We start from the raw sequence: 11,274 nt of genomic DNA on the forward strand, positions 1-11,274 counted from the left end.
TGGCATTGTAAAAGCGTACATGTCATGAAAAGATATATGCATGTAGGTAGATGTTAGAATTTGTGTATCATCTCACACTAGCTGAGTACGTACCGGGGCAGAGGGTGGTAGAGGTCATACGGCATAATTTGCTTGTAGCCATCACTAAAAAGTAGAATCAATCAAGAAATTGAGGCTTTAGGATTAAACAATCTGCCGCTGACACACAACATAGGTGTCTGGACTTAAAATCAAGTCTGCTCTCTAACCTGGCCAGGCAGGGCTCCATGTTGCACTCCTGTAGTTTAGGTTTAGGTTTGACGTTCTCTGGGTAATAATGACAATACTGATCCACAACCACCCGGCCACTCCGTAAGTCAAAGCATTCTGCTGAAGTTAGCTGGTAACCTACAGATGAGGAAACGTCAGATATCCAAAAAGAGACAACATAAAAACTGACACTGACTGTAACACTGTCTATTTACTGGACCAATAGTTAATATAATGTCAAGTATCTGCGAAAGAGTAAAACCTGTTGCCATCACAGCTTTCAATCATTTGGCTAAAAAATGTTGTTGGCTACTATAAAGTACCAAGTCCGTTGTTATAATGGCAGCAGAACAACTGCTCTCCTACCTCCACCACATGTGACAGAGCAAGGGAAGAAGTCAGTCTCTCTCCAGCGGTGGATGATGGGCTGGTAGTAGATGTACTGGATCACACTGTCTGCTCCATTGACAAACTGTACCTGCAGACACAGTGTTCAGGGAATGACCATCAAATTATTTTCAGCTCATTTATATTGATATTATAATTAGAGCTGCAATGGTTAGTCACTTAACCCATTAGTTGATCGACCAGAAATTACAGACAATCACAATGACCGCTGGTTATTCCTCAGTCACCCCCCCAATTCCACAGATAAATATCAGTCAAGATGTGAGATTGAAGGGAAAAGGCTGATGCAGATGAAATTACAGTTGCTTTATTCTCTGACATTCTCTGAATGTCAGAGAATAATAATTCTCTGAATTTACAGATGCTGTTCTTTTTGGTTCTGAGTAACCTGAAATGTCAGTTTCTGCACATTGTAAGGTCAACTGTTATTAGAGTTAGTTTTTTTGGTCTTTTTGCAGAAGAGATTTTGTAAAGTTTCATAAACATTTAAGCAAACATCCTATTGAGGAAATTCCCAAAAGCAGATTATACCTATGAGATATATAAATCAAACTCCACTCCTACTTATTCATGTGTTTAGAGTGGAATGACTGTCTGGGAACTTTTTAATATCATTTTCCATTTGCCCAAACTTTTTCCAGTGCTGCGATATGAGCAGGCCGTCTGCCTCGTAACAGATTAGAAAATTATGCATTTATAGTCTCTCAGATTTCTGTCTCCTCACTTCCTATTTATTGTCCAATCCTGATGTTTATGAGGGTTGAAGTTTTTACAGGCGTTTCCCAGCCCGAGGTCTGTATAATTTTTAATGTCCACCCTCTGGTCCTGGCCTGAGAATGTGTATGTGTGTGTGAATACAAAGCCAAAGGTTATTGTAGCCATTGTGTCACAGCAATGTAAAATCCTATCCTCCACTACTGAATTTATGAATTGAATTTATGCTACTATTGCTATCATTGCATGACACTGCTGGAAAAGTATGTTGGCTGTCAGAGAGAGTAACAAGAGAAAAAAAATAAATAAAAAAAGTTGTTTGCATTTAATATTTAATTGGCTCACACATACTCTGATATCTTTAAATCTAAACATCCAAAATCAAATCTGCCTTGATCTCCACATGACTCACAGGAGTTCACCAGAAGTTCATGGAAACAAGAACTTATCAAAGTGCAGTTTGGCTGGAGTGCATGATTTTTAGAGCTTTGCATTGCAAAAACTACAGTTTTGAGTTAAGCTGTGGAACAGAAAACAAAAATGTCCCTGTGATGTCAGATGTTCAAAAGAGTAAAGCTGATTGGGATCATTTGCAGGCAAAGCCTTTAAAAAGCAGACTGAAGGCTGCTGGATTTACTTAAATGATAAGAAAGTTAAAGTAGTTGCTGAAATAACCACTTGATTATATGATCGTTATAAACCTGCAATAACTGATTTTTTTGGGCCACTTGGGGGCAGCGGAAACAAGTTGTGAACACAACACTGAGCACTGATATAATAGACTTATCAGCAAACAGTTGCTTATTTGCAAATCCAACAGTAATGAGCAACATCAGCATTGATTTTGTCCAATATTCACTCTGGTTTAGCTTTGGTCTGCCTCCACCTACTGCTGAGAGGAATATCTGGCTCTTTGGCTGCTAAATGCTCCACTATGTTCACAGGCAGGTAGTACACAGTGGGTTTATCTGAAAACATCTGCCTGTTGACTGAACACAGTAGAGTGGTGATAGTGTGTCAAAACCATAAAGCTGTGAGCTGTAAAACCAAATCAATAAGATGAGCGACACTAACTTGTATTGTTACATATAGTATCGAGTTCTGTGTGGGTTTATCACTTTAATATAAAAAATATTTCTAAGTGTATCGTTAAGTCACTGGAATCGATATCTTTGAGCTCTTACTTTTACAGTGAAATCAGCTCCAAGTGGGCCAGTGATTCTCAGGATCTCCTTATCAGAAAGTTTCTGGTAGTCCAAGGTGGTGTTCTCCAGGTGGTACTGGCCTGATGAATCTAAGACCAGTTCATCTTTCAGCCCCTGTAGTGTCTTACTCTCCACATCTAAAGAGGAAACAGAGTGGACAGCTACAGCACACTGGACACATCATGGTCAGAATGAGAAAACAGGTACACTGCGTTACTGCCACTGACTTCCACCGAGTCCTCCATTAACTTTGATTTATCCTAATCATTTCTTGCCTTCAATGCTATGTACTTTAAACAAAATGAAACTTCAGGTAAGTGTGAAGAAGTGATTCAAATGTTGAGTTACCCACATGATGCCTTTCATCTATCTCAGGTCTTCAGTGAGATCCAGCTACACACAAAGACCACAGACTGGCTGGAGTCAAAGAGACCCACTTTGGCATTGCCAGGAGACTCATGTAGGTCTGCAGGCAGGCCAGCACTGCAGCAAGCTTTTCCACTGTTTGACCTCACTTCAACTTTGGCCTAACAAGGTCTTGTGTGATTCCAGCAAAGATATTTCAACAAAAACAACAGGGGGAAACACGGGAACGAGCAGTAACCAGTAGCCGTCATCATCTACCAACAGATGGTTACAATTTGAGTGCCCTTGGCCAAAAAGAACGGGAGAAATATTTAATGAAAGAATCTGTCCATTCAGAAAAAGAAGCACTTTTAGCCTGGCTCACGAAGTGATCTGTAAAATAACCATGGAGCAAAGGATAGGTAAAGAGATGGAACATTTGTTATTGATTTGATCCAGTGGGGAGTTTGGTGCCAGTACTTTGACATTAGTGATATTTGCTGGAAGCCTTGTGTCTTCTCAGAGCCAACGCAAAGGGGAGAAATAAATACCTCTTCTAGTTATTCTGCTCTGAGCCACTATTAAAAAACAGCCTTTATGAGAGATCCCAAAATGTAACACGTTTGGCCATTATCAGGAATAAAAGGTTAATTATACATTGTTATTTGGGTGCGATATTTATTAAAAAGGTTTATTAGATGTCAGGCAAGCATAACATATATAATGAAAAAGTAATATTCTTTTTGAATCACACATCATTAAAATATAGCATGGCCTGCAGTAAAACTCAAAGAGCACATGCAGAATACTTTGGGATTAAAATGCAGTATTTGGCAATTTAAAAAACACTGCCAAGTATAAATATCACGTTCAACTGTTTTGGATGGGAGGGCACCCTGGACCTACCAGGACTTACACAAGTGATCCGGGCCTTTCAGGACTAGACGCACATGGCGACTCTTATAGGGGATGACCACAACTGTGTCCTCAGCTTGAGTGTGACAAAGGGAGGCAGGGAGAGAGAGAGACAGAGAGAGAGAAAGAGAGAGAGAGAGAGAGAGAGAGAGAGCATGAAGACGTATCTAATCAGCATTTAATGAAATCCAATAAAACCTGACACAGTCAATATCAATACATGTGGCAATACAAATAAGACTGGTTTGACTAGCACAAAGCAAAGCAGAACTCTTGGGTGTATATATATATATATATATATATATATATATATATATATATATATATATATATATATACATACACATAATTATGTTAACATATGATACAATAATAATGTAAATAATTTAACAAGTTTAAAATGTCGCTATAATTCTAGTGATTTAGTATTACACTTCCACATAGTTGTGTGGCTCTAACTCAACAGAGTTTAGAAAGAGGAGGCCAAGATATCCTGACTTTTAGTCAGTCTAGTATGGATCAAGTGCCAAAATCACTGAATCCTACACTTGCCATAATGCAACTTAATAGCATTTTTCATTAGAGCTTTCCTACATAGTAAGTGCTCATGTCTGTTAAACACAAGACTCAAGACTTTTGTTTTAAAATTTGTAAGAGGAGCCTGAGCTAAGATCACCCAGATAACTTCATTCAGTTATTTTATCAGATTCTTCTAGAGTCACAGGAGACATATACAACTGTTACTCATGCTCCCCATGACTGGTAAACTGAAATTCATGTGCAAAACAGTGGAGTTACCCTTTAATGTGCTTTAAGAATAAAGAAGCAATTGTGTTTAAATTAGAACAAATGAAACTGCCCGAGTGAAGACTCTTTACTTTTTCCTGAAGCATGCTGGGATTTGTAGTGTCCTCGCACAAGTCGGCAGGATGAGCCGTCTCCATTGCAGACACCACAGTTATCCTCCTTTGCTGTGCTCCCAAGCTCATGATCACAACCTACAATCTGTAACACAAAACAATACGTGAGGCTCACACAGCAACCTGATGTACGAACAACTTTTCAGATCTTTGAAAGCTCTAGCTTTCAAAAAAGACTGTAAATGACTCACTATTAAGGCCTTATGCAAAAATCTGAAAAGAACAGAAGAAATACAAGGAAAAATGAAAACAAGGCCCAGTAAAAGTCCACATGTTGGTTCTGTTAGACCTTTAATTTAAATTCAAAAAGATTGTCTTTCTTCATCATACCATGTTAATGTTATAATCAAATGATCCAAACAACTGTCTGGTTTCTTCCATATTCATACCACATCTGTTTGTATTATTAAGATAGCATGAAACATCCCCTTTGAGCTGATCATGGTTTTTACAAAAAATGTTCCCCACTGTTTTCTATTAAATATTATCTGCAACCATCCGTAGTTGATTGATGGAGCTTTTCGCAATCTCTGTCGGTAAGAAAAACCAAAAACCACAGTGTGATTCTAAGCATGGTAAGAGAGTACATTAAAATCCTTGTGTGTCTCTGCACACACAACGCCCTGGGACGTACTTCATTCAACCGGGAAAAAATGCATTCAAAACTATTTCCTGCACTGTCAGTCAAAAGCCCAGTCTCAACTATCATTCTCATTGGGTATTCATTTGTAAAGCAGATGGCATGGTGTTAGCATAAGTCAACCTACTGTGTTTTCTTGGATTTATTACAAGCCACAAAAGTGAGGCTGGTATTGTTGGTGTGTCTATGTGTGTGTCATGGCAAAATGTGGTCCTGGAGACACCTACTCTAGTGGGAACTACCACAGAGGCGGTTTTGAGTAACATTGCAGGTGTTTATATGTCTGTCGGTCTGTGGACACATTTTGTCACAACGACAGTCTCACAATTGTGCAAGATACAGCCATGAAACTGTACAGATGTGTAGATGAAATCAAAACAAAGGCTGAGTTTGAAGATGGGTGTGGTCCAACAAAGGGGGCTGGAAGTAGCAAAGAGACCACTGACCGAACCACTTTATGCCCATGGGCCACATTTCTTTTAAGCTGCAGATCACTGTATCCCAGTTTTCACCATTCCCTTGGACTCTAAGACATAAGTAGGTAAATCTACAGACCATTTGTGTACAAAGTCGCGATTGTCAAGTTGTGCTCCTAATTAACAACTTTGTATTTATAATAGAGGTTTGGCCATTTAATCACAGCAGATAGTTCACACATTCATTCACAAATGATGTCATTGTGACCTTGAGATAATTACCAGCTGCAACAGCATGGTGGGTATTGTTTTCATCCTGTGAATCTGTGTGTGTGTGTGTGTGTGTGTTTGTGTGTCATCATAGTAAAATGTGGTTTTGGAGACACCTGCTGTGAGTTACCACAGAGGTTGTTTTGAGTAATAAATAAAACAGAGTAAACTTCACAGGTGTGCAGTTAAAATGAAAATTAAGGCTGAGTTTAAAGATGATGAGTACTCGGAAAGTCAACATGTTGATGAGCATTGTGGTTGGTGGGATGCCATTGCAAGATGGTTTCCAGTCTACTTATCAGCTCTTGCATCCACATGCACTCTAATGCCACAAATTGTGAACTAGTTAATATATTGTTATGTTGACAAAAATATATAAATAAATGAAATATAATTATGTTTTTCCTTTAGCTGCCATTTTTGCCATTCATTATTGATGAACTTTGTATTCTGTTTTGAACTGTAAACAATTTAAATACATTTTCATAAAAATGTTGCAAATTCTAAAAGGTTAGTGTCTGCTAAAGCCAGATGTTTCATTACTCGAAAGCTTTTATTCTATCAGGCAGCAAAAATACTTCATATGCACTTTATATTTGTCCTCGAGTTGTCCAAGACCGCCTTCAGTTTAATTGAAGTCTGCGGCTGCTCACAGTACACTGGTAGGTGAGTGTACTCTGCAAGAGACATTTTATTATTATTATTAACGACTGATCTAAATCACGTTTTGGTTTCTGAGAAGTCTCTCTTGGGACCCAAAACTGTGCAAATGTCCAAATACTGACACAGAGAGGTAAGAGTTGGTCACCTCTCTATTTTGTCTTCAAAATATGAGACTTCAATAAGTACATTTTGGCTCCTTATGATTTCCACAATAGATAAATGAAAAGAAATAAATGTGTACTCCTCAGTGGGAGAAAAACAATAAAGGTTTGTGAGTCAGTCTCCTACCTGGCAGACTCCACTGATACACATGTCCAAGGACTCAGTGTAACAGCGGGTCCCATCCAGCACCTTGGGCGCCAGCTCCACCACGAGTCCCGAACCCTTGGCTTTGCACTTGAGAGCGCAGGGGTTGTCCGGGTCATTGTACACAGGCAGCCACTCATGGTACTGACCCTGGTATCGCACATCTGCATGAGCTGAACATTGCTGGGCGCGGAAATCACCAGTTTCTGGAGGGCATTCCTGAGGGTAACACAGACAAGAATATTTTAGATACCTTTTTAATATGAGCAATTGATAACGTGTACTGCATGTGGGAAGAAGATTGTTACTGTCACAAATATTAGTGGTTTACATTGTGATTGCTGCATGTAAATACCAGATTAAATGAAAACAAAAGGAGTTTGATGTTTCCCACCACAACTTCTCACTTTCTCTCAAATAACAGGATCCTAGATCACAAAATTACACCCCTTAACCATAAAACCTGGTAATATTTTTACAGTTCCACCACACTGACTCCTCAATCACAATTCGCTATATCAGTTTATCTCAAGAGAAAACCACTTGAAAGCTCTCTGGACATCCATTACATAAAGATGAGTTTGCTCAACTTACCACATTACTGCATGTGCGATATTTGATATTCTGCCCTTCGCAGGTCCTGCAGAAGAAGAAATGAAAATGTGGGTGAACTCACAAACCACAATGCACACCAGTGACCTGCTGGCTGGGTTTTCAACTGTTGACTCTCATTATCTTTTTGAATTGCTGAGCAGTGAATGCAATCATGCAGTAAAGGTTTGGCAACCCACAAACGCAGGTCTGTGATGTGTTAATTCACACAGTGTGACTACACATAAATACAAAGGCGTATATGATTTCAGAAGTGGGGATAGCAAATTATGAAAAAACAAATCTTGTGCTTTGCATAACAATGATGGTATAACACAAAACAAGTGCTGTGTAAATCACTGCATTATTAATTAACTAACTTTATAATCAGGTTTAGTTTTCTTAATAGCAACTTGATTTTTGATGAGCAGTGTTGTATTTCCATTTTTTACTCCAAAAAGCACTGTCCTTTACTATATTCACTTTGATTGATGTTCAGTGGCAATGGAAAACATGAACCAAAATTCCCAGGGCAAAACTTTGCTTTAAATCTAGCATAGCCTACTTGTAAAAAGAAAAACAGACAAAAAAGCAACAAATAAAGGAAAACCAAGAAAATTTAAGCTTATAAACAGAAGAAAAAAAGGGAAAGAAAAAAGGTGGATAGGGACTGAAAACACTAAAATACTCCTTCATCTTCCCGAGTGACCAGTTTTTAAACAAATCCTTGCTTTATAAACCAGCAGTACCACACATACAGTAGTAAAGCAGACACAGCAGAGCCCTTCAGTCTGTGTCTGTTTAACAGATTGGAGCAGTTTGGATCACGACTTTGTGTATGACAGTCGGCAGTGTCTTTGCCCAAATTATGAAGCCAACCACTTACTGAAAATTAGGATTCCTTTGTGCTTTGATGTCAAGTGATGATAAACCATCGATGGTGACTATGATAGGCCAATTATCCAAGACCCCAGTGGAAACTAATCAAAGGATATTCTTTTGAGTTTGGAAACTTAAGAAGAATTCCAGTGTCATGGGCCCTTAGCTAATCTGGAATCATGATTGGAGGCAACGTTGCAGAGTTTGGACTCACGGATGAACAAGGGCTTAAGGATTTTTACAATATTATTCCAGAGAGCAGAGGGAGTGAATGTGGAACGTGTGGCGTGGCAAGAACATTAGACCCTGTGACAAATTCAGACAGTCCCCTCTGCCAAGCCAAACAGCAGGTCATGGGGCTTGAACCCAAACAAGAGACTTTCAAAGACCAAGAGTTGAAAGACAGGTAGCAAAGATCTGGATCTGTGTGGAAAATCACGCTGGGACAACCAATATATAATCTAGACTTTAAAAAAAAAAGAGGTAAAGGAAATAAAATGAATTTCCCTTTTCATTTCCTCTTGACTTTAGAAGCTACAAAGTGGAGGCTAAGCAGAAGCAGGGCCTGGACTTGGGATTCATCATGGCGTCATCATAGGTTAAGGAAAAACAACTTGGTTGAAATATCAGAATTCCTGGAGCACATAACACATAACTCACAGACTATGACCCTGTTCTTTTCTGCCAAACACATACAAAAGACACAACTACACAGAGTTCTTTGCTCAGCTAACAACACACAAGACTGCACATAGAGTAAAACTACTATCGAGCACGCCAATAACCTCCCCTTCAGAAAAGAACAAAAATATATTATAACCATGAAAAATTCATAGTAATAAGTTCTTATAATGCTGGATATGCAGTAAAATTTGTCTGGCTCATAATGTCCATATATATGTCATCAACTCTTCTTGCTAGATTGAAAGTAATTGCAAGCATGGCTCTATAACCTTTGCCATAATATTGATACACTTGAGGCAAATAGGCAAATGAAAATGTGGCTGATTCTGTAATGCCTAAAATATGCTGATTCTGTGAGCTCTGCTATCGATCAGTTAAGGAAAACTGGGAGCATTCGGGACATCTAAGAAGGCAAAGTTGAAGAAGATGAAGAAACATCAGAAAAAGGCACTGCTTCTTTCCTTTGTCCCTCCTTTGTCCACTCGTTTGCCAGTCAGTCTAACACTTTAGTCCACAGTCTCGACAACTATTGGCCCGGATTGTTGTGAAATTTGAAATATTCATGGTTCCCAGGGGCATGGTTAATAATGATTTCAGTGATCCATTGACCCCATATTTATCTGCACTTTCTGTGCCACAATCAGGCTGAAATTTCTTGTTGACCAACACTTTGTAATAGCTATGAAATGTGTATTTTAAAAGTAATGGCCAAATAGACTTTTTTCAGTAGATATTCATGTTCCCCTGATGTTTTTGTGATGTCCTGGGCAACTTTTTCCCTTCCACATAACAAATATAGAAATTAAGTAGACTGGCACAAACTTTACTTAATTTACGCACATTCATGGTCCCAAGAGGGTCAACTTTTTCCATTTTGGACCCTTAATGACTAATCCTTAAGCACTTATAAGTGACATATAAGATATCTCTCTGATGAGCAAGGTGAAAAGAATTTTGCTGAGCACCATCATGCTCCCAAGAAGATACACTTGAAGATACACTCAATGTTAATGACCTAATGGCTGTCTCTGGCACTAGCCATGCTAGTGGAATTGCTCTGGGGGTTGCAGTGTCAGTCATTTAGTTCATCCCCACTTTGATCAACAATGAAATATATCAACACCTATTGGATAGATTGCCATGAGTATTTTGTATAGACATTGATTTTCCCCAGGGGATGAAGCTTACATACTTTGGTGATCTGCTGATTTTTCCTTTAGCGCCTCCATTAAGTTGATATTTTTGGTTTTTAGAAATGTCTCAACAGCCATACCATGAAAAGTGGTAAAGACATTCATGTTCCACTCAAGATGAATTTTAGTTAATTTGATGGTCTCTTAACTTTCATCATCAGCTGGACATTTGCTCACTATGGTTTATGACTGAAGGTTTTCTTTTTAGCACTGCAGAGGCCACACAGAGAGTGGAGCCCCATACTGTAGTGTCAGAGACACAATCATGGCGCCAGGCCCATGGTAATTAGACAATTCATTGCCTTGGAGAAAATTCACTTTTAACAACCAAAGCCTTTAAACATAGACTCTAAACATAGCTGTGGCATGCCTTTGGTGAAATTCCAAAACACCACAGACTTTTAATTTCACTGCGTGCAATTTCTGCAAATCAGTGACCCAAAGAATATTAAAAACATCCTCATTAGGAATGAGAAGCTTTTTGTAACACATAGAGACTAAACCTGTTCCTTGCCCCTGCCCTGATGGCTCATCTTTATTTCCTAATGTGGAAGGTTACCAACCGATTACATGACGCTTTTTTCCAATTTACTTTCAGCTTATTTAAACAGAATCTAAATAAGGTTGTGAGAGGCCTGTTGTTATAAAATAAAATGACAAAAAAAGACTAACATCTCAAGTGTTTGCCAACCACGAGCCTCATAAATAATAGAGCAGTGCTTTCTCTTGCCATGACACCCAATCCATATGTCCACACTTGCTTCAAACCAGCTATGCTGTTGTTAATAATGGAGCTTGTGATCAAGTGAAGTGTGTTGTGCGGGTGGGACTAATGAGGGCCAGGCGATCTGTGTTTAGTCTGTACTTTGCATGTGC

The 11,274-nt window shown here is 38.8% G+C and overlaps 1 protein-coding gene across 6 annotated transcripts in view; it reads right to left on the minus strand.

Moving 5' to 3' along the window:
- LOC139621305 (ADAMTS-like protein 1) overlaps positions 1 to 11,274 on the minus strand; it is a 102,465-nt gene that overhangs the window by 22,854 nt on the left and 68,337 nt on the right. For all 6 annotated transcript variants that reach the window (XM_071477659.1, XM_071477654.1, XM_071477656.1 and 3 more), the window contains 8 exons: positions 7,646 to 7,691; positions 7,034 to 7,270; positions 4,715 to 4,841; positions 3,838 to 3,912; positions 2,556 to 2,713; positions 616 to 727; positions 249 to 387; positions 94 to 144 (listed from right to left, as the gene is read on the minus strand). In XM_071477659.1, coding sequence (XP_071333760.1) covers positions 94 to 144; positions 249 to 387; positions 616 to 727; positions 2,556 to 2,713; positions 3,838 to 3,912; positions 4,715 to 4,841; positions 7,034 to 7,270; positions 7,646 to 7,691 — 945 coding nt within the window. The remainder of the gene's footprint in view (positions 1 to 93; positions 145 to 248; positions 388 to 615; positions 728 to 2,555; positions 2,714 to 3,837; positions 3,913 to 4,714; positions 4,842 to 7,033; positions 7,271 to 7,645; positions 7,692 to 11,274) is intronic.

The sequence above is a fragment of the Trachinotus anak genome, unplaced genomic scaffold (assembly GCF_046630095.1).
Source record: "Trachinotus anak isolate AG129_WGS33_773 ecotype Australia unplaced genomic scaffold, CSIRO_AGI_Tana_v1 ptg000005l, whole genome shotgun sequence".
NCBI lineage: Eukaryota > Metazoa > Chordata > Actinopteri > Carangiformes > Carangidae > Trachinotus > Trachinotus anak.